General features: G+C 41.8%; 1 protein-coding gene across 1 annotated transcript in view; it reads left to right on the top strand.

The window, feature by feature from the left end:
- The window catches only part of LOC126235706 (meiosis 1 arrest protein-like), a 173,168-nt gene that overhangs the window by 56,443 nt on the left and 88,959 nt on the right, over positions 1 to 27,766 (top strand). Inside the window, exon 4 of the mRNA XM_049944466.1 lies at positions 7,587 to 7,721. Coding sequence (XP_049800423.1) covers positions 7,587 to 7,721 — 135 coding nt within the window. The remainder of the gene's footprint in view (positions 1 to 7,586; positions 7,722 to 27,766) is intronic.

Below are 27,766 nucleotides of genomic sequence, written 5' to 3'. Positions count from 1 at the left end.
AGCCCCCCCCCCCCAACCCCACCCCGTCACTCCCACCGGCCAGAGTGGGCGGCTAGCCCATGTCGACGTCCGGCCCTGGGTCGGCGGAAGAGAAGAACCCTGCCCTATGTGAGGCATCCACATCCATGGGTGTAGGGACCGCCTCAGGAGCGACCGCCCACGGCAATCCAGGAGACGGTGGAGACGGCGGCGGCTGCGGAGGCAGAGTCGGAGGCGGCGGAAGCAGTGGCAGCCGTGGTTGGGGCCCAGCTGGGGGAGGAGGGACAATCCCGCTGCGATCCGGCTACAACTGCGGAGCGGGCTGCGTCCCACACCAAGGGCGGAGCTGATTGATGTGCTTACTGCAGACAGACCCATCAGCGAGGACGACAGCCGCCATCACCCAACCGAGGAGAGCCGATATCTGGGTGGGCACCCATTGGGAACGGTTGCGGGTGAAGACCAGCGCCCAGACTGGATCCTGCGGACAAAAATGTGACCGCAGCGAGCGCGCGGGCGCCGGGCGGGGTGAAGGGTTATACAGGAGAGACAAGGCGGAATGATGAGGGCAGCCATGAAGCTTTTCGGCCAGGGAAGACCCCTCTCGGACGGTAGAGCAGTAGCAAGACAGAAAGATATTAAGGGCATCGTCCATGGAGTGGAGAGGCCACAGGTTGGACATCTGGACCTTGAAGGTGCAAACGAACAGTTCGGCCAATCCGTTGGACGCCGGGTGGAAAGGAGCAGTGTGAATCAAGCGGATGCCCAAGGTGGTGCAAAAAGCCTTGAATGCGGCTGAGGTAAACTGAGGGCTGTTGTCAGTCACCAGCGTCTCCGGAAGACCCTCAATTGCAAAAATGCAGGAAAGCGCTTGGATGGTCTGTGCGGACGTCATCGAGGTCATGCGGGAGACATAAGGGAACCCGCTACCAGCGTCGATCAGGATAATCCAGGAAAATCCAAGGAAAGGACCCGCGAAATCGAGGTGTAACCAGGACCATGGAGAAGGAGCATCCGGCCATGGGACGAGGCGGCGCGGTGGTGCCACTTGCTGCTGCTGGCACGACGGACAGATATCGGCGTCCATCCCCCACCAGTAGATATGTTGGCGCGCCAGGTGATTGGTCAAGACGAAACCCCAGTGTCCCACGTAAAGGAGTTCTAAGGCACGTTGGTGGAGAGAGGAAGGCAGGACCACCCTCCAACGATCAGCATCTCCCGAGATGAGGAGGACGCCATCATGGGCAGTGAGGTCCTGGCGGCGATGCCAATAAGCGCGGACCTCTGGAGACCACAGGTGACAGCTGTCCGATGGCCACCCCTGTTGGACATAGTGCAGCAAAGTCCGGAGAGTAGGGTCCTCAGCCGTGCGACGAGCCACCAGCTTGGCAGCGACGGCGTCGGCTTCAGCAGCATCCAAGTGGAAACAAGTCACGGGGTTGCCCCCCACTGGTAGGCAAGATAGATGGTCAGCATTGGCATGCCGCGCCGTGGCCCGAAACCGGGTTTCGTAGGAATAACCAGCGAGGAACAGAGCCCAACACTGGAGCCGGCGAGCAGACCGGGTGGGGATGGTGGACGTAGAGCTGAACAACGAGACCAACGGTTTGTGGTCAGTGTACAAGGTAACCGATGACCATATATGAAATCGTGGAACTTCTTGAAGCCAAATATGATCACCAACGCTTCCTTCTAGATCTGACTGTATTTCCGCTGAGCCGGAGAGAGCGTCTTCGAGATGAAAGCCACCGGGCGCTCGACCCCGCCGATGATGTGAGACAGCACTGCCCCGATGCCGTAGTCAGACGCGTCAGCAGCCAATGTGAGAGGCAATGCGGGATCGTACGGAAACAGGCAAGCCGGCATCAGGAGAGCCACCTTCAGACGGCGAAACGCCCTATCACAAGCCGGAGACCAGTCCCAGACAACGTTCTTCCGAAGGAGACGGTGGAGAGGTTCCGCCTAGGCCACAGCATGTGGAATAAAATGGTGGTAGTAGTTAAGCTGAGGCACAAAAAAAGACACTTCTTGTTGCCGACAGGACGGTAACCCTTGCCGCTGTTGTGACTGGGGCGACCGACACCGTCCAGTGGTGGAGCGGCCGCGCCCCCTGGATCTGGGAATGGGGGAGGGCCCTCCGGACAGGGGGACCTGCGAGACACCTATGGGGTGCACTGGCGCTGCGATGAGTGTGCGACAAAGACCTGCGCTGGGGGAAACAACTCGGTCGACGAGCGAGTAGACTGCTCATGAGCACGGACAACATTTAAGCAAGTATCCAACGATGGATCCTTCAACTTAAGAAGGACGGTCCGCAAGGAGTCATTCGGAGCATGTACGATAAGCATGTCCCGAATGAGTGCCGAACCATACGACTGTTTATGTGATGGGTTACCACAAATAAACTGACAGTCCCAGGAGAGGCCTTAAAGTGTGGCAATCCACTCCCTGTAAGATTGGGTGGGGAGCTTCCGACAACAAAAAATCTTATGACAGGCAGCCGCCGTGTGAACCTGAGAATCAAAATACTCCAACAAAACTGAAGTCAACTGTTCATACGAGAGAGTGTGCGGCTCTGTGTCGGGGTGCAACTGCTGCAACAGATGATATATTTCCGGACCGACATAGGCGAGAAGAAACACGCGCCAACGACGTCATGCGCCAAAAAATGTTGTTCCAACCGTGCTACATAATTGCCCCAAGGCTCCAAAGACTTGTCAAACTTAGGAAAAGCGGGAGGCGTAGCCCGCAGCCCCACGAGTGGGGTAGCAGACGGAGCACTTGCAGCAGACAGAGCCTGCAATTGCTGAATAATAAATTCATTCGTCTGCTGCATACTCGCTAAAAGCGTGAGGACGCGTGCCGAGGGCTGATCGATTCCCAGAATAACCTCTGCCATGGAGGAGAACAAGCAACAAATGCGTGAAAACTACAAACCAACTCGTCGCCACTGATATGTCTGCATAAGCAAAAAAAACTAACGATCAAAGTCCGAAAACAATTTATTGGACTGTTCAATTAACCAAAACAAATTCTCCAAGTATAACACCAACACAAAACAGTGATCCTTCTTCAGATCACAACTACATACTATTTTCTATCATGTGGTTTGACGTATGAAAATAGTTCCGGGATCTGCAGTGACCTCACCCTTATGTTTATGTGGCCCGGTAGTGGCCCCTGGTGGCCACTGGTGTCTTTGGTGTGGTGTTGTTGTTGTGGTTGTTGCTGTGGCCGTTCATCAATATTGCCTGTCGGTTGTGTAGTGCTTCAGCGTGCCTGCGAGGTAGGCAACCCATGGCTGCAGGCTGTCAGTTTGGTTGCTGATACTCTAGGCGCCGTGATGTCTGGTGGAGAAGGCCACAGCACCTATGACACCCAACACACACACCTTCTACATGCTCCACAAACCCTACAGTTCAGGACTCCCCATTGTGGCTGGTTACTGTGCCCCCACTAACAGAATTTTGGCCCAGATTGACCAACACCTTCAACCAATTGCCCAAAATCTAGATTCTTTGTTAAAGATACCAATCACTTCTTTCACCAGCCCTCCATCATCCCGACCCCTTACCTCCTGGATCCCTGCTCACTACTGTTGATCCCACCTCCCCATACATCCCTCACGCCCATCGCCTTGCCGCTGTTGAACACTATCTTTTCCAATGACCTTCAGATAACAAACCCACTACCTTATTCTTTGTACACCTTACTGGCTTTATGGTTCAGGGGTTAGAATAGGCCCACGGTATTCCTGCCTGTTGCAAGAGGTGACTAAAAGGAGTCTCAAACATTTCGACCTATGTGATGGTCCCCTCTCAGGTTTGACCTCCGTATTTCCAAATTCTTCCGAAGAGCGAGCCAATTGGGGAAGGGCGCCTTACATGGTGCCTTGTGTCCATCATGCATTGAGACCTTTAGCCAGCTTTCTCATAGTCACATTGCCGTCCCACTTGTTCTCCATCTCTTGGGCGAGGATACATTCCTGGGTGCGATTTCCACCATGCACTGTACAGTATTGCTTTTTGCGGAACCGACAACCATGGACTTCCTTGCACCTAATATCCAGCACAGTAGCCAGTCCATTGTGGTGGGGCCGCCATGTACCCTGTTGGTTGTAGTCCCCTGACAACACAGGGATTGCTCTGCTGATGCCTGCACCGTTAACTCCCATGTATGCCAAGGAATAGATGCCTATCTCCCTGGGGCATCAGGACTCCTGGCAATGGCCATCCTGCCAGGTGGCCCTTGCTGTGGCTGGGTGGTGCCCTTGGGGAGGGCTCTTTGTCGGAATGGATGGCATCAGGGCGAATGACCCGCAATGAAGCGTGGTACATCACCTCTTGCTGGTGGCCAGCCGCCAGCAGTCTCTAAGCGTTCTCGGGCTCAATTCAACGCTTAGAATTATGATCCCAAATTGTTCCCCTCCCTGGCCACACCGTGGGAGGAGCGTAAGGCTCAGGATGGCAGTGACACTTATTCGCCCTGGTTCCTAGTTTGTACGAGAGCTGAGTGGGAGTCTTTAATGTCAACAAAGCCTCAATTCTTCGTAGAGCATTTAGAGGACAAATTTGGGGAGTTGGAGGGCTCGTCCAAACTGCGCTCTGTGTCAGTTATTGATAAAAATGGCATCCTCTGCACAGTCAAGAAGGTTACTTGCTTGTGACACGTTGGGGGATGTTTCAGTTACCATCACACTCCATAAGAGTTTAAATATGGTCCAGGGTATTATTTTCCATAGGGACCTTCTTTTGCAGTCTGATGACGAGCTGCGCGCCAATTTATAGTGTTGAGGTGTTCATTTCGTCTGGTGCGTTCATCGGGGCCCAAAGGATAATCAGATTGCTACCCGGGCCTTCATCTTGGCCTTTGAGGGTAGTACGTTACCGGAGAAGGTAAAGGTGATGGTCCATAGCTGTGATGTCAAGCCCTATATCCCTCCCGTGATGCGGTGCTTTAAGTGCTGGAAGTTCGGCCATATGTCTTCCCGCTGTACTTCCAGCCTCACATGTTGAGATTGTGGATGCCCATCACATCCCAATACTCCATGTGCCCTGCTTTCCATCTGTGTCAACTGTGGAGAGCATCATTCACCTTGCTCGCCAGACTGCAGGATCTTACAGAGAGAACAGAAAATCATGGAATATGAGACCCTGGACCGACTGACCTATTCTGAGGCTAAGAGGAAATATGAATGACTCCATCCTGTGTGAATGACTTCCTCATATGCCGCTGCCACGACAACCATGATAGCCCCATTAGTTGAGCAAATTCCAGTCAGCTCACTGAGCCATACAACTCCACATGCCCCCTTGCCCATGGGGGGTGCTACCCACCCTGTTGCTCCTGCGCCACCTACCTCGGGAGCAACATCCCCCGACCCATCGGGGACGCCTGTCCCCGCTTCTAAGCTGGAGAAGCATAACTTCTTTGGCTCCTCTCACTCGCAAAGGGTCCCTTGGGTCCCTCCCTTCCCAGGTTTCCACAAGTGGGAAGGATGACACTCAATAGTGGCATAACTGCCCACAAGCAGCTGGTCGTAGGGCTTCTCGATCCTCTTCTATCCCGGAGACTGAATCAGTGAAGTCCTCCCAGCCAGTGAAACCTAAGGAGCAGCGAGAAAAGTCAAAGAAGAAGGCCTCTAAGACGAAGGCATTGCAGCTGCTGAACATCAGTTACAGGGCGCTATCCGAAAGGCGCAGTCTTGGGTTGTAGCGCATGGCTTCCAGTTTTTGGCTGCCAAGACCTGCGTTATACATTTCTGCCAGCGGCACACTGTTCATCCTGAGCCACAGCTTTATTTTGACTGCGAACCTCTTGCTGTGGTGGAGATGCATCAGTTTTTGGGATTGGTTTTCAATACCCGGTTGACTTGGTTGCCTCATATTTGGCAGCTTAAACAAACGTGTTGGTGGCATCTTAACGTTCTTCGTTGCGTGAGTCACACCAGCTGGGGTGCCGGGTGCCAATTGGTCTACCCTTCTACAGCTGTACTAGGCATTAATTCAGTCCTGTCTAGATTATGGGAGCCTGGCTTACGGTTCGGCATCCCCTTCCGCATTGTGGTTGCTGGACCCCATCCTTCACAGTGGGATTCAACTCGCCACTGGAGCTTTCCGGACAAGCTCTGTCAACAGCATACTTGTGGAGGCAGGTGTCCCTCCATTGCGGTTCTGGCACCAATGATTACTGGCCGCTTGTGCTACACACGTTTGTAGCTTGCCCGGGCATCCCAATTATTGTCGCCTGTTCCCTCAGACGGTCTTCCATCTTCCGGAACGGCGGCCCCAGTCAGCGTGTACGATCACGGTTCACATCAGAGCTCTTCTCTCTGGGCTTGAGGTTTTCCCTCTTCCACCCCTTTTCCGGGCCCCTCTGCATATACCCCCGTGGAGTGTGCCCCGCCCATGCCTTTGGCTCGATTTGCCACAGGGCCCAAAGGACTCAGTCCCTCCTGAGGCCTTCCGCTGCCACTTTCTTTCAATCCTTGCCATGTTTCAAGGCTCTGATGTTGTCTATATTGACCGTTCGATGGTTGCTGGTCGTGTCGGTTATGCTCTTACTCTAGGGGATCATTATGAACAACACTCACATGTCCGAAAGAACAGACACCATATCAATATAAGTATATAGTTCTGGCAATACCGGCCATGACCTTCTTCTTCTGTGCAGATGCACACATATTCCCCGAACTCTTACGGGACTTGGAGGTATGTTGTCTATGTGTAATGAGTGTGTTGGGGTGGGACACTACGAATGTAGTGTGTGGACATACCAGGTGAGAATGTGAGTCTTGCGGGAGGCGTGCACGAGATAGTCCCTGCAGTCGCAATATCATCTGTGCCCTCGGTGACTCAGATGGATAGAGCGTCTGCCATGTAAACAGGAGATCCCGGGTTCGAGTTCCGGTCGGGGCACACATTTTCACCTGTCCCCGTTGATCTACATCAACGCCCTTGTGCAGCTGACAGTATTAACATAATTCTAATTTCGTTCTAGATGGCTGCAGGACATCAATCCATATAAGTGTATGAATATTTATGGTTGAGGTTTAACAACAATCCGGAATGGATAGATTGCTACTCGCCACATGGAGGAGCCATTGAGTTGCAGACAGCCCTTTTTCAGAAGTAGAAGTCTCTCTCTCTCTCTCTCTCTCTCTCTCTCTCTCTCTCTCTCTCTCTCACACACACACACACACACACACACAGGCACTATCACCAGTTGCAAAAGCCCCTCTGCCCATGAAAGTGGTCATGAGTGTGTGAGTTGCTTTTGTGTGAATGTTTGAAAGTTTTACTTCTGAAGGATGGCTGTCTGAAAGCTAAAAATATTTCTAGTATTCCTTTCATTGTGCCTGTCTGTGACTCAGTGCCTCTATGTGGAAGGTAGCAGTGGTTGATATACCTCCTGTACTTCCCACTGTATGACTGAATCCTTACATATTACATTTTGACAATCCTTGTCATTGTAATGTCTTTCTTATTATTCTCAATTTCAATATAATAGTTGCAAAATTCTATTTAGTTATGGTATGGAACAAATTAGTCCATTCCTGTTGACTAACAAATTACAAAAATAATAAAATATTTTCCTTTTCATTGCAGCCTGGTGGCAGTACTGGAAATTTTATGCCTTTACTGCAAATTACTTTAATTACAAGAAAAACTGGATTACCAATTCTTGAATTTCTTGAGAAATTACTTCACAATATTGAAAAGACACAACTCAAAAGGATACAGGTAAATTCTCATATAAAGAGACACATTTATACTATAAATATATTCCCATCTGGTACTTATTGGTAAGGTATTAATAGGTGACAGGAATATGATTTTATATAGTTTTCATTTAGTTAGTTTCTTTTTGATTAACTCTAGATATTTTAGTGTAAAGTATGTGTTTGCAGTATATACTTATTTAATTTTACTGTGAAAAAGACAGTTGCTATTAACCATATAGTGGCACTGCTGGCTCAGCATCCAGAATATTGCTGAATATTTTCTCATACCTTAACATAAAATATGATCAGTCTTTGCTGTAAAATGGCTCAGTTGAGTCATTCGATGATTCCTGTGGCAAAAGGATTTTGAGGTTCTTCAAATTTATCTACACAATTAAATGAAGTGTTTGATTAAACACTTCCATGTGAACAGTTATTGTCATGGCCATTATGTTACTTTAATCAGAAAATTGTAATAAAATTGACATCAAATGCATTAGTTATCTTTATGTCTCAGGTGGTATCAGTATGAACATACTCCTAAATAATACGTAAGAGAATATTACAAGCAAAAACAAGTAAAAAACCATGATTTTGAATACAACATAGTGATTACATTTTATTACAAATAATTACAAGGAAAAATTATATGTTTCTTTAATCAAATGTGTAAGGAGAGAATTTGAAAAATAATATTAATAAGTTATTCAAAATTTTGAAACTAAATAACATATAAATGCATGCAGGTATTTAATAGCTTTTAGTAACTATATATGTGTAGTCTTAAAACAAATGACTGGCTAGTAGCAAGTGATGAAAATCTGACTTGGCAGTTATGTTTTTCATAACAGCAAGTGTGATACAATGTCCAAGCTCATTATATCTCTTGCTGATTAGTTGTGGTATTATCATTTTCAGTTAATGCTATGAACTGATCAGACTAACAAACTCATTTCACTCTTGAATATTATTATAGAGCACGTCCTATAATTGCAACACAAAAATGTGTAATATGCCTTTCAATCTTGATTGACTTATTTATTTCCCTGATGAAATAACCATTCTGTTATGGTTCTGAATTGAGAATTAAATGGAAAACCACCTGAATGACTTTAGAAAATCTGAATACTTGTAAACATTAAGAGGACAACTATCAGTCTGATCTGAAAGGATTCCTTAAACATGTATTTTCCCAGGGGCTTCATGATGGGAGTTGTCGGGAGAATGCGCGTTGGCTGATACAGATATTACCAGTGAGAAACTGCTGCTGAGCATCAAATGACCCACATGAAGAAAACACACTCCCAAGAATCAGCATACCATTTACTGATGACTGCCAATCATTCTTCACACTGCTTCAGCAATAGGCAACAGCAGGTTCCCTCTCCACACAGTACCGGAAATCAGTCAAAATAAATTTCTCACTCTTTCCACTACACCAAATCAATAAAGTCAACACATTTTAAAATTGTGACATGATGCCATGCACAGTAGAGGAGACACAACAAAATATAAGGGACTCTTGCTAACACAGTTTGTCCATTAATAGGCCCATAGGGAAGCCACAGCAACCATGGCCAAAATGTTAGTTTTATCCATTTAGTTGCTGTTACTTATTACTTGACTGAGATCTACACTCATGAAACTTTTATGTTAACAATCTGAGTTGTCAAAGTCTATGAACTTATCTCATAGGAGCTTAGTTTTCTGAGTACTAAGCAATTAATTCATGAAGTTCTTCTATCTGTCCTACCATCTGCAAACTACCTTTGAACCTGGTAATGCCGTATATTTGCATTACATGTTTTTCATTCTCTGGAAAAAAAACTGCCTGGTGTCACAACCCTTCTTGCTATATTTACAAACAAATTTGATTGATTTCAGAAACTTACAGTGTATAATGTTGATCCCCCCCCCAAACTGTGGACCTCAATGAGGTGGGTGGCTTGTTTCTTTAACAATGCAGATCACTGTACTGTAGATTCAACCACAGTGGAGGAATATTTGTGGAAAGGCCAGACTAGCCCATGGTTCCTGAAGAAGGACAACAGTATTTCACTAGTTGCAGGGTTAATGGTAACATTAGCCAAAAGGGACTTGTTGTGCTGGCCCTGCTACCAGCTGAAACCAAGAGGAAGCCATAGCTGTTATTTTTCCTTGTATGCACTTCTGCTGTATATCTTAATCATGATGGCATCCTCTTGGGTAAAATATTCTGAAGGTAAAATAATCCTTGAAGTTTTTTTCCTTTTGGTTTATGATTTTATGTAGCTACTGGCTCACTCCCTCCCTCAGTTGAAGCTGAGTCAGAACACTTCATGAGGTCTGTCTCCTGACATAACATCTGATGTAGTTACCTTTTTCTTTCAAATCAGCCACCATAGTCGATTCTCTTGAAGTAGAGGCCTTGCTAATCAGTGCCTCTGAAATCTCATGTGTCGCCAAGAAAAGGCTTGACTTCTTCACGATCTGCTGCTGCTGTTGGAGTAAAAGAAGATAACTTCTACTCATATCACGAAAAGGCACATCCACTACTTTCCTTGTACAAACATACGAGGGCAGTTCAATAAGTAATGAAACACATTTTTTTTTCTCAGCCAATTTTGGTTGAAAAAACCGGAAATTTCTTGTGGAATATTTTCAAACATTCCCGCTTCATCTCATATAGTTTCATTGACTTCCGACAGGTGGCAGCCCTGTACGGAGCTGTTAAAATGGCGTCTGTAACGGATGTGCATTGCAAACAATGGGCAGTGATCGAGTTTCTTTTGGCGGAAAACCAGGGCATCTCAGATATTCATAGGCGCTTGCAGAATGTCTACGGTGATCTGGCAGTGGACAAAAGCACAGTGAGTCGTTGGGCAAAGCGTGTGTCATCATCGCCGCAAGGTCAAGCAAGACTGTCTGATCTCCCGCGTGCGGGCCGGCCGTGCACAGCTGTGACTCCTGCAATGGTGGAGCGTATGAACACACTCGTTCGAGATGATCGACGGATCACCATCAAACAACTCAGTGCCCAACTTGACATCTCTGTTGGTAGTGCTGTCACAATTGTTCACCAGTTGGGATATTCAAAGGTTTGTTCCCGCTGGGTCCCTCGTTGTCTAACCGAACACCATAAAGAGCAAACGAGAACCATCTGTGCGGAATTGCTTGCTCGTCATGTGGCTGAGGGTGACAATTTCTTGTCAAAGATTGTTACAGGCGATGAAACATGGGTTCATCACTTCGAACCTGAAACAAAACGGCAATCAATGGAGTGGCGCCACACCCACTCCCCTACCAAGAAAAAGTTTAAAGCCATATCCTCAGCCGGTAAAGTCATGCTGAATAAAACAACCCCTGTTTCAGAAAAAAATGTGTTGCATTACTTATTGAACTGCCCTCGTATATTTCCTTGAATGGATGTACAGATCATTAGTGTGATTCATGAATTGTGTAGAACACAACTTTACATACTACATATGCCTCGAAGGCTCAACATGACAATCAAGATTACAATATATTTCATTTGTTCCAAAATTGTCTTGCGTTTTCATTCTTGGAGAGTGTGGTTGCTCCTTGATGGTCAAGCCACCTCCAAGCCATGATGCCAAAATGTAAAAAACCCTAGCCCCAGCAGGTGAAGCCATTTATTTGTTGTCACCTCTTGCTGTTTTCTCATATTCTGCACCTCCCATTTAATGTCTGCACATAGAAAAACAAACACCCATGCGCAGTATATGTTCTGCAACTTACTCCCAACTTAATATTGTTCTGTCACGATCATCTTTCCTTGTAGTACACAAGGAATGTGAAATATCATTTGGGTAAGTGGCATGTAACACTTCGTATCCCCCCATTTAAAGGAAAAATGTAGGGACCTCTCACAGTCTCCAAGGGAATTTGATTCTTTTTAACATACAACTATAAACAACCTAATTACTTAAAAAATTACTTATTTACTTACTGTGTTGGCCACACAAACCACAGTTGATCTTTGGCCTCACCAGTCAGCCTCCTCCAGCGTCCTTGATCCATTATTTAAAAACACTTTATATTATTTCCTTCTTTTAAAATGAATAAAACTTCACTTTTAATAACCAGTCTTTTCAGTTTTGTTGTTTCCTTTCAGGTAAACTATGCTAAACAGTGTAGCTCTATTTTGTGTTTGTCCATCTTTATTACTTCACATCCTGTGTGATTCAAGAAACGGTCCTACAGTGACCAGTCTTTCTACATAGCAAGATATCATTGAAATATATATATTTGTATTGTGTTAGCGTACTTATGGTTCATGTGTCTGTTTATTTATTTATTTAATTAACAATGCAGTGCCTTCAATCCCATATACTTAGAGTTTCAGTTTACTTCTTGAATATGTACATAGATAGTTATCTTTTACTCTTTCTCGTGTTATTATTACCTGAGGAGTTGCTTGTTGGGTATATGCTTACTATTACATCTCTAGAGTAAAATCTCAGTACAGGCTCTAGTCAACAAGCATGGAACACTCTTGCTCCAACCTCTCTAATGTCAGTTAAGTCTACTCAAGTACAGAATTAATGATTGAATATAATAGAGGGAAACATTCCACGTGGGAAAAATATATCTAAAAACACAGATGATGTGGCTTACCGAACGAAAGTGCTGGCAGGTCGATAGACACACAAACAAACACAAACATACACACAAAATTCAAGCTTTCGCAACAAACTGTTGCCTCATCAGGAAAGAGGGAAGGAGAGGGAAAGACGAAAGGATGTGGGTTTTAAGGGAGAGGGTAAGGAGTCATTCCAGTCCCAGGAGCGGAAAGACTTACCTTAGGGGGGGAAAAAGGAAAAAAGGACAGGTATACACTCGTGCACACACACACATATCCATCCGCACATACACAGACACAAGCAGACATTTGCTGCTTGTGTCTGTGTATGTGCGGATGGATTTGTGTGTGTGTGCGAGTGTATACCTGTCCTTTTTTCCCCCTAAGGTAAGTCTTTCCGCTCCTGGGATTGGAATGACTCCTTACCCTCTCCCTTAAAACCCACATCCTTTCGTCTTTCCCTCTCCTTCCCTCTTTCCTGATGAGGCAACAGTTTGTTGCGAAAGCTTGAATTTTGTGTGCAAGTACAGAATTAGTTTAAAGAAAACTTTCATATCATGACCACCAGTCATTCTAGAGTTTCATACTTCTGTAGTCACTGCACTTACACTCCTGTTAAAAGTAGTCACTGTGTCAGACCTCTAAACCATTATTGATGTGGCATTCTCCTAAAAAAATACAGTATGGGTCATTTCTTTAATGGTTCACCTAACCAAGGTATAGTTCATTCCTGCCGTGGCTCCACCCACCCTTTTCCTCTCCACCTTATCCACTATTTGGGTATGCCCCATCTTAACTTAATCAGTAAACACAGTTACTGGCCCCCTTTTACTATCTTTTCTCACTCTGATCGATAAGTTTTTCCCATAATTGCTTTCTGCTGATGTTACCTGATTGCTCTCTGTTTAAATATATTAACTCCTGTCTTCCAGCTTCTCTTTTTTTTCCTTAGTCTTGTTTATAACACATATAACATCACTATGTACACATACTTCTCACACTACTGATACATATAGCTTATTCTTTACTTCCTTATAATTACTAGATTTAGACAATACAAATGATTTTATTCCAGATATTTCTTCTGAATACACCAGGATAATGGTAGCACTTCATCTTCTGTTATTAAAATTTATTCCTCATGAACCTATACCTTGTTACGACATTGTACATCTTCAAAATTTTCCTTGAAATGTTAATTTATACTTAAATTTATTAGCTAAGCTCAAGGCTATCCTCATGAATGTACAAATGCAGTTATTATTGAATAAATGCTAAACTATTTGCGTGCAGGTGTTGGGGTCATATCCCCCCCCCCCCCCCCTTTGTTTTAGTTCTGTTTCTGGAAAAGGTGGCAATTGATGGAATATTATTATTAAAAGATAATAGAATAGTCAACGAACATAGAAACTGTCTCTGAGAAAATTAGGACAGAAAAACAGAAACAATTTAACTCAAATGGCCAGTGGTTGTCAGTCCATCAAATTTGCAAGGAGCCCAAACTCTCTTGGGGCCTTGAATCTTTTAACCAAAACTATATTGTATAATCCTTTATCTTGACCTGTATCAGGGTCTATGAGATATATCACTTTTGGATAAGGTATGTTCTGAACTTTAGAAAGTCCACTCTAACGCTGAAAAAATTTGCTCATTTCCTTCTTTAAATTTGAGCTGTGATGAAAACCCCATGCTAATACCAAATCATTTACTTGAAAGTTGGGAACAATAGCCTTATCATTAAAAGTTCTAACTCTTTTTTTTGTGCCTGTGTAATCAAATTCTTGTGTACCTTCTCAAGCAACTTTTCCAAAGTCAGTTGCCGGTGAATTCAGCCATGTAAACAGTTTTAACAAGGGCTCTCCTGTAAAGGTTTTATTCATAATCTCTACAGGAGCTAATTCTGTTGACATAAGCGGTAATTCATTAAGGATTGCTTGAAATTCTGGCACTAGTTGTGCCAATGTATTGTGCATTGTAGAACAGTATGTTTTACATAATTGTCCTAATCTTCATAATACATTAACAACATTTCGTTTGTGGACTTTACTTGGATGTAGCTACATGTATTACCTCTTCCCAAACCAAGAATTCCTTTCAGTTGTGGCTAATAAGTTGTGGCCATTATCATTTAATAGACATCATGTTTACCCACATCTTGAAAATACTCTTGCAAACAATGCATTACTGTATTGGTATTTCTTTGATGGGACAAGGTGTAATATACTTTGACCACTTAGAAAGACTTAGTATTAAGAAATTCTACTTTCTCTACGTTATAATTTATAAATTTATATAATTGTTCTTCCAGATTGGATAGCTTTTCAGGTGTATTAACCATTTCTCTAAATTCTTTGCATTGTTCTAAAACAGTTACATGCTCATTCATCTCTGAGATTTTCTCTTTAACCTGCTTGAACTCTCTAATGGTAAATTAACCTATTTTGTTAATTTCACCATCTAATTCTTTGAATTTCTCTTTTACTTCCTCGTGGATTAAATCGTGTTGGTTATTGATCTCGTCCTTCAACTCCTGAGACAAATGGGTCAAAGTAGATGAAATCTTCTTGGGCTTCCATCCGGGTAGCTGCATCGAAAATCCACGACATTTCGATGAGTGTCATTCTTATCATCTTCTGGCGAAGAAGATGATGAGAATGACACTCATCGAAACGTCGTGGATTTTTGACGCAGCTACCCGGATGGAAGCCCTAGAATATTTCATCAGCTGTATACACCAGGAAAGCCTACATTCGTATATGGATCAAAGTACTTGTAATGTTAGTTAATTTAGTTTCTATTATGTGTTTGATGTGTTGTATTATCCCTAATTTTAGTTCTTGCCTTGTATTTTCTACTATGACAGACAGTTCATCACTTTTAGACTCTACTTTGTTGGATAGTTCCTTAATATTAGTATCTACTTTATCAGATAATTCCTTCCTAGTGTCAGGTAATTCATTCCTAGTGTCAGACAGTTTCTTATTTGTTGAATCCACTTTGTCAAACAATTTCTTAAAATCAGTATACAGTTCACCAGATTGTTGTTGCCATAGGCCTTTTATAAACATGATAACACTGTGCCACTATCCAGACAAAAAAGTTTTCAAAGTGGATTTCTGTATTTTTCTGAACAGCTCTCCCTTTCTGATGAACTGTACTCTCTCATCGGGTATATGATGCAACCACATGTACATGGCGATGTACTGCAATGATTTGCACTGCCCTGTGCAGCCGATGTCTCAAACACAGAGATAGGTGGATGACTGCGCAGTGTTGTACAGGAACACCCCTGCAGCGTTGCTCAGCTGCTACTGTATACCTGCCAATGTCAGGATTTGACAGCTTCTTCTCTGAATCCACCCAAAAATTCTTCTCCTCCAAACCCACCAAGAAACTGCTTCTTTACTTTTATTCATGAGTTGATGTTGTTTACTTAACACGTAAGTTTAACTGAAGTTGCTGTAGTATGTGTACCACAGTTGTATAAATATGGTTTGTCTTCAGATTTTGTGAATTGTTGCAATATTTCTCTTTACTTTCTTCTTGATGAATTGTTACTGAGTATTATGTCCGTTCACTTATAGTTCCTCCTTTCATTTAATCCTTGTTGCTCTTAGCAACACTGTAATTTATCACTCACTGAATTTCAAGAGTTTGTAAATTTACAGTTCTTTATTTTCTACCTGCTTGCTCCAGTGCTCCATGTTCATTGTACTGGGAGCCAAATGAAATGTTTTTCCTTTTGGTCTAGGATTTTATGTAGCTACTGGCTCATTCCTTGTAGTTGAAGCTGAGTCAGAATACTTCATGAGATCTGTCACCCAACATAATATCTGATGTATTTACCTTTTCCTTTAATTCAGTCACCATAGTTGATTCTCTTGAAGTGGAGATCCTGCTAAACAGTGCCACTGAAATCCCATGTGCAGCCAAGAAAAGGCTTGACTTTTTCACTTGCTACAACTTGGAGCAAAAGAAGATAACTTCTACTCATATCACAAAAAGACACATCCACTACTTTCCTTTTTACTTCGTTATTAAAAACATATATTTCCTGGAGTGGGTGTACAGACCATAAACATGATTCATGAACTGAGTAAAACACAACTTACTACATCGAAAGCTCAAAATGGGATTCAAGATTACAATATATTTCTTGTGTTACAAAATCATCTTGTCTTTTGTTTTCATTCTTGGAGAGTTTGGTTGCTCTTCAACAGTGAAGCCACCACCAAGCCATGATGCCAAAACATAAAGGGCACCTTGTGCTGTTTTCTTGTATTTCACACCTCCCGATTGATGTGAAAACAAACACCCGCGCATCATGTATGTTCTGTGACTTGCTCCCGACTTAATATTATTATGCCACTATCATCTTTCCTTGTGCTAAATGGTATGTAATACTTCATCCTCTATTTGGATTTTCAGTTGGACACTACTCAGGAGAATGTCATCATCAGGAAAACCAAAACTGGCATTCTACAGGTCATAGCATGGAATGTTAGGTTTTTGAGCAGGAAAGTTAGAGTATTTAAAAAGGAAAATGGATATGTCAAAGGTAGATATAATGGGAATTAGTGAAGTATGGGGACAGGGAGAATAGGACATCTGGTTAGATAGGTTACAGTGTTACCATCACAAAATCAAATAGAGGCACTGCAGGAATAGGCATAATAATGAATAAGAAAATATGAATGCAGGTAAGCTACTATGAATAGCATTGTGAATGCATTATTGTAGTCAAATTAGAAATAAAGCCAACATACATCACAACAGTGCAAGCTTATATGCCATCTAGCTTCACACATAATTTGGATGGTTATGGGAGACAAAAATTTGATTGTGATGGTTGATCAGCGTTCAGTAGTAGCAAAAGGAAGAGGAGGAAAAATAGAAGGAGAAAGAAAGAAAAAACTGCTTGACATAATTTTGCACAGATCATAATTTAATCATCAGTAACACCTGATATAAGACTCGTGAAAGAAAACTATATTTGTGGAAGAGACCTGGGGACCTTAGGAAGTTTCAGATTGATCATATAATGGGAAGACAGTGTCTGAGAAACAAGACATTACACTGTCAGTTATTTCGCCATAATTTATTGTTAATGAACTGCAGATTAAAACTGAACACATTGTGAAAAGGTAAGAAATTAAGTAGATAGGACCTGCATAAATTGAAAGGTTGGTTCAAAGGGAACATTAGGCAGCATTGGACTGAAACGAGGGAAAGGAATACAGTAGAAGATGGATAAGTAACTCTAAGAGATGAAACAGGGAAGGCAGCAAAGGATCTCGTAGGTAGAAAGACAAGGCCTAATAGAAATCCCTGGATGACACAAGAGATAATGGATTGATTTTGTGGAGAAGAAAATATAAAGATGCAGAAAATGAAGCAGGGGAAAAAGAGTACAGCTGTCTAAACAATGAGATTGATAGAAAGTGCAAAATAGCTAGGCAGGAATGGCTAGAGGACACATGCACACAAGGCTAGGAAAAGACAGATGCCACTGGATTAGTAAATAGATCTTCAAACAAAAGAGAAGTGGCTGTATGAATATCAAGAGCTAAGATGGCAAACCACTTTTAAGAAAAGAAGTGAAAGCTGAAAAGTGGGAGCAATATATGGTACATCTATGTAAGGGGAACAAAGCTGAGGACAATATTGTAGAAAGAGAGTGGAAAGTAGATGAAGTTTCTATAGGGGATATGCTACTGTGAGGAGAATTTGACAGAGTACTGAAAGACTTGTGGAGAAAGAATGCACTTTTATTAGACGACATTCCTTCAGAGTTATTGAGATCCTTGGGAAAGCCGACTGTGACAAAATTGTTCTACCTGTTGTGCCAGATACATGAAACAGGCAAATACCCTTAGACTTCTGGAGGAATGTAACAATTCCAATTGCAAAGAACACAGGTACTGACAAGTGGGAATACTACCTAAGCATCAGTTTAATAAGTTATGGTTGCAAAATATTGAGAATTATATTTACACAAGATTGGAAAAACAAGGTGGAAACTGAATTCTGAGAAGATCAGTTTGTATTCTAGAAAAATAAAGAACACATGAGGCAATACTGAGCGTATTATTTACCATAGAACATATTGTTGAAGAAATGCAAACCTACATTTATAGATATAGAGAAAACTTATGACAATGTTGATTGGACTCCGTTCTTTGAAGATTTTGAGGTAGCAGGGATTAAGTACAGGAAGCAACAGGTTAACAGAAACTAGACTACAGCCGTAAGAGAAAAAGGATGTGAAAGGTAAGCAGTAGTTGAGAAGGGAGCTATCAGTTTGGTGATGAAAGGAAGTTTGGGGACTCAAAATTGAAGATAAAGCCCAAGACTTGAATAGAGCAAGCAGGGACAAATAAATTATGTTGCAGAAGCTATGCAGAAATGAAGAGGATAGACTAGCATTGAGAGCTGTATCAACCAGCCTTTGCATTCCAACATTGGTGTTAGTGTTAAATATTCCTAGAGGAACGTGGTTGTAAGAAGTCACCATAGGCTTGTCAGTATGTACTCCATTACTTTTTAGGGTAAAACAAACTGTCTGGTGAACATCGCATATTCTGTGGATAGCCATCACATCATCATCAGTCTGTTATTCTCTCACTTTCACTGCAATTAATATCTTTCATGCATGATGATTTGATAACTGAAATTTCCATAAATTCCATATACCATATGGTATTTCATTAAATCAAAAAGCCTAGAATGACTTTAAGGATTGCTACTTCTATACAGAGATGGCAAGCCTGAAAGAGACCTTATTACTTTACCAACATTATACCAAGAAATACAAAGTATTAGCCACAGTAGTTTAAAAACTGTGAATACATTATTTTTGCCATTTCACAGCATCTACACGATTTCTCTGCAATTCACAACTGAGTGCCTGGCAGAGAGTTCATCGAACTACTTTCAGTCTAATTTCACTGCCATTCCACTCTTGAACGGAATGCGGGAAAAAAGAGCACTTAAATCCTTCCGTGCGAGCTTTGATGTATCTTATTTTCTTATGATGATCAGTCCTCCCATCGTATGTGGTTGCCACCAGAATATTTGTACAATTAGAGGAGTCAGTTAGTGATTGAAGTTTCATGAGAAGAGCTTGCCACAATGAGACACCTTTGTTTTAACGATTGCCATCCCAGTTCAGATATAACATTTGTGGCAGTCTCTCTCCTGTTTTGCAGTAATATAAAATGAGCTGCCCTGCTTTGAAATTCCATCTGATATGCATCTCACACCACACAGCAATACTCCAGAAGAGATTGACAAGCATGGTGTAAGCAGTCTCTTTAGCAGACCTGTAGCATTTTCTAAGTGTTCTGCCAATAAATTGCAGTCTTCAGTTCACTTTCCTGCAATATCATCTATGTGATAATTTTGATTTAAGTTTTTCCTATCTGTAATCCCTAAGTATTTAGTTAAATTTACAGCCTTTAGATTTGTGCGATTTACCGTGTAACCAAAATTTAGTTGGTAGTACTCATGTGCAGACTTCACACTTTTCATTATACTATCCCAAGTACTTTTTCCTTGGTCAGAACATCACTCATTTTCTAATTTTTGACATGCAGGAAATGAGCAGTTACATCATGGTGATAATGTGACTTGTAACCTGGAAGCAACTGTTTTTGTGACATCTTTCCACCTTGGATTTCAAGTAAAAGAAGTATAAAGGTATAAAGTGTTAGCCACAGAACTGTGCTGGGGGGAGGGGGGGCTAGATGGAAATGTACAGTTCACCAGACCAATAGCTGGTCACAAGCATTAAGGAACCACTGATTTTAAGCTGGCTAATTGCAAATTGCAAGTAAAAATGCACACAGTCACAAACCACCTAAAAGCAGTCAGCCCTAACACACTATATAGAGGCCATCAGTCAATGAGCAGGGCAGAATTCAACAGTTCAGGAGTTCGTGCCAGCAGACAAGCCTCGAGGGTCTGTCAACCAACAACAGAAAATTATGTGAATGAAAGAATCTATTCAATTAATCTTGCACACTAAAGAGGACTTGTATTCTTGTGTATATGTGCCTCTGGGATATTGGTAGTTAATCTATTATGGCCTACTTGTACCTGTGACTGATTGTGACTTACAGTGTGATGTTTAACGGAACTTGCCAGTTCGGTTTAAGCAATAAGAAACTGGCTCCTTTTCATGATTCGAGTCAAAGTGTTAGGCCAGGCAGGCTATTTGTTCTAGTAATTTGAGTACTTAATAACCCTCAACTATGTCCTACTCTCATTGAAATTATGACCCAGTGTTTGTGCTCTTCAACATGTTGATGTAATTTTGGGAAGACACAATAAAATCAGAGCAAGGTATCAACCCAGAAACTTGTTTCTTCATTTCTAGCTCCCTAGCCTGATACCTGAGTATTTTTGTACTATCTCCAACCACAGAAACCAGATAAACCTCAGTTAGATCCTGTCGCAAACTTATTCCCTTGTACAAAGCCGCTTGTATGTGAAAGAGTCGATAGACTTGAAAAATCCCACATTACTTCCTATTCGACTGAGGGATTCACGTAAGTACTTTGTGACCTCCATTGGATTACAACATACGGACTGATATCCGATGACGATTGCAGGCTTCGATTCCTGGTCGAGTACCTTAGCTAAGAAGTGAGGTGTCTTTGAGTAAGAAAGATAGTATTTTCTCTTAGGAGAGCTGCCAAGCTTTTGCTTTGAGAAAATTTGGTTTGAGCTTTTGAGGTAGTTCAGGTACCACAAAACTGGCAGAGCAATCCTTTTAGTGTACAGCAGTAACAAATGAGAAGGTAGGAAGAACAAGAACATCAGCTGTTCTGTGCCATGTAATTATGAGACTGCTGCCAAGAGACCGCCACTAGTAAACACTGAAGGAGTCATCACAATCAGTTACACCAGCTGAGGTGGGAGCCTATGACACCTGAATCAGCAACATAGGCATTCCGATGTCGCCTTCAAGAAATGCCGACACAGCACCATTCACCTAATCAATGAACACAGTGACTGAAACATACTGTTTCAAGAAAACAAGGTCTGCGGCTGTGTGGAAGGATGAAAAAAACCTCTAATATGAATCTGGATGGTAGTGAGTTCCCTGCACAACAAATAGCTTTACACGTTCAAGATAATGCCAAACGTTTTTGACAGAAATAAAGATTATCTTAGGGAATTCATAGACAACTGTGAACTAGCATTGGAACTTACTCCAGGCCATATTCATAGTGTCCTACTAAAATTTGTAAAAACTAGGAATGCGGGAGCTGCATGGAGTAAGTTACTCATATGTGATTTGATCTTAACTGGGGCAGATCTGAAGCGAATTCTGTTGGAGAACTGTGAGTCAAAACGGACTTCAGATTGCTACTTATGATTATCTTGAATTATTCTAAAAATATGGCTGAATGGGCAAGGCAAGTGGACACATTGCAGCACCAGTTTCAAGAAACTGTCCAGGGGGTAATGAGAGAATCAGACATACTGTGGAGCCGAGCTCTGATTGGGAAACTAGCAAGAGCAGTATTCATACAAGGAACCAAAGATGAGAGGGTAAAACAGTTGTGAGGGTGAGAGAACAGGATTTAATGTTAGCACAAGTTGTGGAATCAGAATTAGCAGATGAAGCTTCAATTGCCTCTTGTAAAGAAAGATTTGGTGAATCCAGTAGCCTGAGAAAATATTGTTTTAGATGTAAGAAAAGAGTTCATCTTGCAAGGAACTGTGCTGTGGAGAGACACATCATGCAGATAAATTATCTGTCACCACTCAGGAGGATAGATGAGACATCATGCAGAGATCATTGCAGGGTCATGGAAAGCTTATGGTCGACTGTGTGCCACTGATGCAAGTACATATGTATGCATTCAAACTGTGTTGTGGAGCTATACTCAGTAGACTGCAAGTGAAAGAGCAATTTCATAAGCATAAGGTGTGCATGAGGGGGCACAGAAATCACAGGTTTTACAGCAGACAGTGCTGCTCAGGTTAGCATTATAAAGGAGTCAGCGGTGGATGGTATGACAGGCATTGAAGCCAATGAGAGAATAAAACTAAGAGGAATCACTAAAGAAGTAACAGAAAAATGCGGAGCTCTGGTGTTAACGTTGCGAATAGTGTAGTGCTTCGAGAATTTCTGCGTAAATTCTAGAACCACTGGTCCTTCTACCGTCTTGAACACACAATATTTTACATATAAACAGGAGAGTGGAAATTTATCTACTGTGACATATGTTTCTGTATGCAGGTTGGAAGTTTTTTATGAGAAGACTGTAAGTGTGGCGGTTGAACGACGCCGACAAGTGTTTGCTGCTAGCATCACAGAAGGCGTGATGAAAGAACAAGGAGTAATTATGCAGTATTCTTTGATGTTTTAGTGACTGTGATTATTGTTGAAGAAAAATGAACACTTGAATATAGACTTTTAAGTACTTCACGTATTGGACTCACTAGAGGCAAGACGGGTTCAATTTTATTGCAGATGTATTTTATCGAGTCTAACGCGAGACAAATCGGTTGACTTGTAAACATTCGAATACTAATGTGACAAATGGTGAATATGTTATTGGTGGAAGCTGAAATATACCAAAACTGAACTAAAAGTATTCTTTGAGTACTAAATTATTTCCAAAGTAGAGAGAGAGTCTTATAAATTCCTGTAACCTGCATTATTCTTTGGGGAAGAAGGTTTTGAAGATCAACGGAACCGACAATCCAGAGAATAAGATCGGCTGTGCATATCAAGTAAGTCAACTGATGTACGAGAGGTGTGAATTTTGCAATCCAAGTTCACATCACTTCGGGTCATCTAAAGCATTAGAACGTGGAGACTAGTGAAAAAAGGACTCGAAAAAACAGGAATTTTGAGAGGAAATCGAAGCAGAAGATATGATGTGTTGCCGTAGCAACCAGGTATAACAAGACAAAAGGACTGTTTCATGTAACTGGATTAAGTCCAAAAATCAAATGAAAAAATTTGTAAATGCAGCACAGTGAAAGACGTATGAAAGTAATAACATTAAAAGAATGGAAAGAAGACCTCGACTTATAAGACTAAGAAGAGATACGACGAGAATAATTCAACTAAGAAGATCCGGTGTGGGAAGTGCACAGCTCTTAGACGCATCGCGGGGATGCAGACGTGGAAACAACATCTGACACCACCAGCACCAGTTGCTGCTAACCGGTGCTGATTCTACATCAGCTCACCGATGCCGATGCGGAAACCAGCAACCGATGCCACCAGCACCAGTTACTTTTCACTGGTGCTGATTCCACACCTGTTCATTGATGCAGCCTAAAACTCTACGCTGGGTAAGCGTAAAACAATAATAATTGTTTGAGTATAAAGTTGAAGAAACCAGAAACCGTTCACTAGCCTGTATTAGTGTAGTGTAGTTATTATGCTCAGTTTTTTTTAAAAAAAAGACTTACAGCCAGCTGAAGAGACTTCCGAACCAGCAGTGGCTATGAGAATTAGTAGAGAGGGGCCTGATTGGTCTGAGTTAGCGAATCTCATCAAGGCTCAGAGTTTACAATTATATTGTAGATTAGATGCACAAAGTAAAGAATTAGGCTTAATGAATGCCCAAAATGCTTCTTTAAGAAAGGAACTAAGTCTTAAGTTAGACTTGGTAAATACTCAGTTAAATCATAAAATAGATGACAAGGGTGCTTCTTTGAGAAATGAAATAAATGCAACTTTAATTGAAAAACTCGGGGCACAGAGTGCTAATTTAAGTAGATTAGATACAGTGAATACTCAATTAAATAATAAATTGGATGTTCAGAATAAAACTTTAGAGTTGTTAAGTGCTAAGGTAGATTCACAAAGTAAAGACTTTAATAATTTATGTGAAGGTATGGGAAATTTGAAGACTGAATTTGACACTTTAACTACTAATGTAGAAAATCTTAAAATAGACTTGACAGGTGAATTAACTAGTTCTTTAAGCAGTCACGTAAATCAACTATTCACTGACTTGAATCAGAGACAGAATGGTCAATTCCAGAATTTGAAAAAAAAAGTTAGAAGTTGATATTGAAGCTAAATGTAATAGTGTAGAAACTAAACTGAGTGAAAAATTAGGATCATTTCAAAATGTATGTAATGTTACACTTGATTCTGTAAAGCAGAGGTTGCATACCTTAAAAGAAAATATTGAAAAGCAGGATAAGATAATACCAATAGTCCAATCGCAGGCATTAACACTCGAGTAGATAATGCGGAAAGAAACTTTAAAGAGAAATTAGCAACCTGAGACATAATAAATATAAGCAGTGTGGAGAAACAGGTAGAGGAGATGATAGACCGAAAAGTTGCTGTGAGAGTAATCTCTGAGAACATATCTCCTATTTTATCTTCTGAGCTTAGTAATACCAAGAGAGGTATGGATGAACTATGGAAAGAATTCAAACTTATTCAGGACAAAATAGATAAAAGGGTGACTTCTCCTAATGTGGTATTGACTAGTGAGGGAATGACTAATTCACAATGGGAAGCCAATTCTGGCTTATCCAGGCACTTCCCTAAGTTTCAGCCAGACAGGGAAATACATCCTACCCATTTTTTGAAAAGGTTCAACCAACCCTTGCCCAAGAAGTGGGAGGATTTGAAAAAGATTGAGTCTGCTGTGGAGTATCTATTAGGGGAAGCCTCAGAGTGGGGTACAGCAAACACTGAGAACTTTTCCTCTTGGGGAGATTTTCGAAAGAAGTTTAAAGAGAAGTATTGGTCAGCAAGTGCCCAGGAAAAATTAACATCAGACATGTGGAACCCTAAGTATTACAGTAATAGGTGGGGTACAGTGAGAAAGTATTGTGACTGGCATGTAACACGGTCGAAGTACTTAATGGAGGAAGAGGGGTTAGTTTAAATTTTAATAAGATGATTACCCATTTATGCGAGGAAAGATATATTATGTAGTGGGTGGAAAACAGTAGAAGAGTTTTTGTCCTTTGTGGATGCACTGGATGCCTTAAATAAAGACTGTGACGAGAATGTACACCAAAGTGAAAATCAGAATTGCAAAAGGAATAGTAGTAATAATTTTAAAAAACATGAGGCCAACTTAGCTAGAGTACACCAGTGCAATAGGAAATAATGGTAATGATAATTATCAGAAGAATCATCCACCTTCGAATTTAGGTCCAGGAATTTGTGCCAAGTAATAATAGAACACAAAGTAGTAACATAGTACCCCAATTTGGTAACCAAGCAGTGATTACTAATAATGAGGAAAACGTAATGCAATCTGGATCCAGGGCTGGGGCCCAGGCCGTAGAGATACACTAGGAGGCCTGGTTTACAATAAGTATGTCAATTTCATGCACAAAATACCTAGAAAAGAATGGTTGTTACTGGAAGAACCAAGCTTGGCTACCAATTTTCCACAACCAATAATAGCAGGAACTGTGGAGACTTCTGAAGTTAACATATTTACAGATTCAGGGAGTGACGTGTCACTCATTTCTAGTGCGTTCTTTAGCACATTACAGACTAGACATCACTTACCTCTGTTACCAGTTTAAATAGTTGGTATAACAGGAATGAAGAGTAAAGTTGTGAAACACGAAACCCAGATAAACTGCCACATTGGAAATAATTTGGTTCTTCAGATATTGTTAATAGTAGAAAATATCAATATATATGTATTATTTGGGTTAGATTGGCTATTAGAATTTAAAGTCATTTTAAACTTTGAGGAAAATCTTCTATGTTTTGGGAAAGGGGACAGTAGATATTGGGTACCGTTTGTGACAGACAGCTACATTGGTAAACAAACAACTGAGTGTTAATGTCGACAGTTAACTGCTACAGCACGATTGTCACCAGAGATTGACAATGTAAATCACATATCACGTTGAGCTGACATACAACAAAGTAAATGAATCTCCAATATTAATCAACAAACAAAAACTAGATTTATATAGAATTCTAATGAAATATGAAGAAGTATTTTCCGATCGGCCTGGTAATAACAGCGATTACATATGTAAGTTTAAAATCAAAGATGACACTCCATTTTTCCGTAAGCCATGTCCAATATCGGTAAGTTTGAAAGAAGCAGTTAAGGAGGAAACTGACAAAATGATTGACAACAATATAATAGAACGTAGTTCTAGCGTCATGAATAACCCTTTAGTAGTGGTAAAAAGGTTACAGGAGGTGTGTGAACTGAGCGAGGTGGCGCAGTGGTTAGCACACTGGACTCGCATTCGGGAGGATGACGGTTCAATCCCGTCTCCAGCCATCCTGATTTAGGTTTTCCGTGATTTCCCTAAAATCGTTTCAGGCCAATGCCGGGATTGTTCCTTTGAAAGGGCACGGCCGATTTCCTTCCCCATCCTTCCTTAACCCGAGCTTGCGCTCCGTCTCTAATGACCTCATTGTCGACGGGACATTAAACAACACTAACCTAACCTAAGAGGTGTGTGATTAGTGCTAGGTGTGCGTACATTGAATAAAAATATAGAGACACAATGAGACAGACCCATTAACATAGTTGAATTGTTATCCAAATTTGAGAAAGCAAGATTTTTTAGCATGATGGACCCGACTGCGGGATATTGGCAAATTGGGTTATATCCTGAATCAAAGAAGTATGCCGCATTTCTGTTTGATGGTAAATCATATCATTTCAATGTGTTACCATTTGGACTTAATATCTCATTATCAGTATTTATACGTGGGTTGGACAAGGCATTAGGGAGAGATTTGTTAAAGGATTTAATAATACGTACAGATGATATCCTCATAATCAAAGCTACCTGGGAAGAAAATTCTCTACCTTTGAGTAAGACCCTGAAAAAATTTAAAGAAAAAGTATTACAGTGAAATTGTCTAAATCACACTTTGCGCAGCAAGAGCTTAAGTTTTTGGGGCATATTGTAGGGGTGCTGGTACTCTGCGAACGGCTGAAAGCAAGGGGAAGCTACAGCCGTAATTTTTCCCGAGGACATGCAGCTTTACTGTATGATTAAATGATGATGGCGTCCTCTTGGGTAAAATATTCCGGAGGTAAAATAGTCCCCCATTCGGATCTCCGGGCGGGGACTACTCAAGAGGACGTCGTTATCAGGAGAAAGAAAACTGGCATTCTACGGATCGGAGCGTGGAATGTCAGATCCCTTAATCGGGCAGGTAGGCTAGAAAATTTAAAAAGGGAAATGGATAGGTTAAAGTTAGATATAGTGGGAATTAGTGAAGTTCGGTGGCAGGAGGAACAAGACTTTTGGTCAGGTGATTACAGGGTTATAAATACAAAATCAAATAAGGGTAATGCAGGAGTAGGTTTAATAATGAATAAAAAAATAGGAGTGCGGGTTAGCTACTACAAACAGCATAGTGAACGCATTATTGTGGCCAAGATAGACACAAAGCCCATGCCTACTACAGTAGTACAAGTTTATATGCCAACTAGCTCTGCAGATGATGAAGAAATTGATGAAATGTATGACGAGATAAAAGAAATTAT

Source organism: Schistocerca nitens, chromosome 2 (genome assembly GCF_023898315.1).
Source record: "Schistocerca nitens isolate TAMUIC-IGC-003100 chromosome 2, iqSchNite1.1, whole genome shotgun sequence".
NCBI classification, from domain to species: Eukaryota; Metazoa; Arthropoda; class Insecta; order Orthoptera; family Acrididae; genus Schistocerca; species Schistocerca nitens.
The sequence above is the reverse complement of the archived record's forward strand: the minus strand, read 5'-3'. Positions and strand labels throughout refer to the sequence as shown.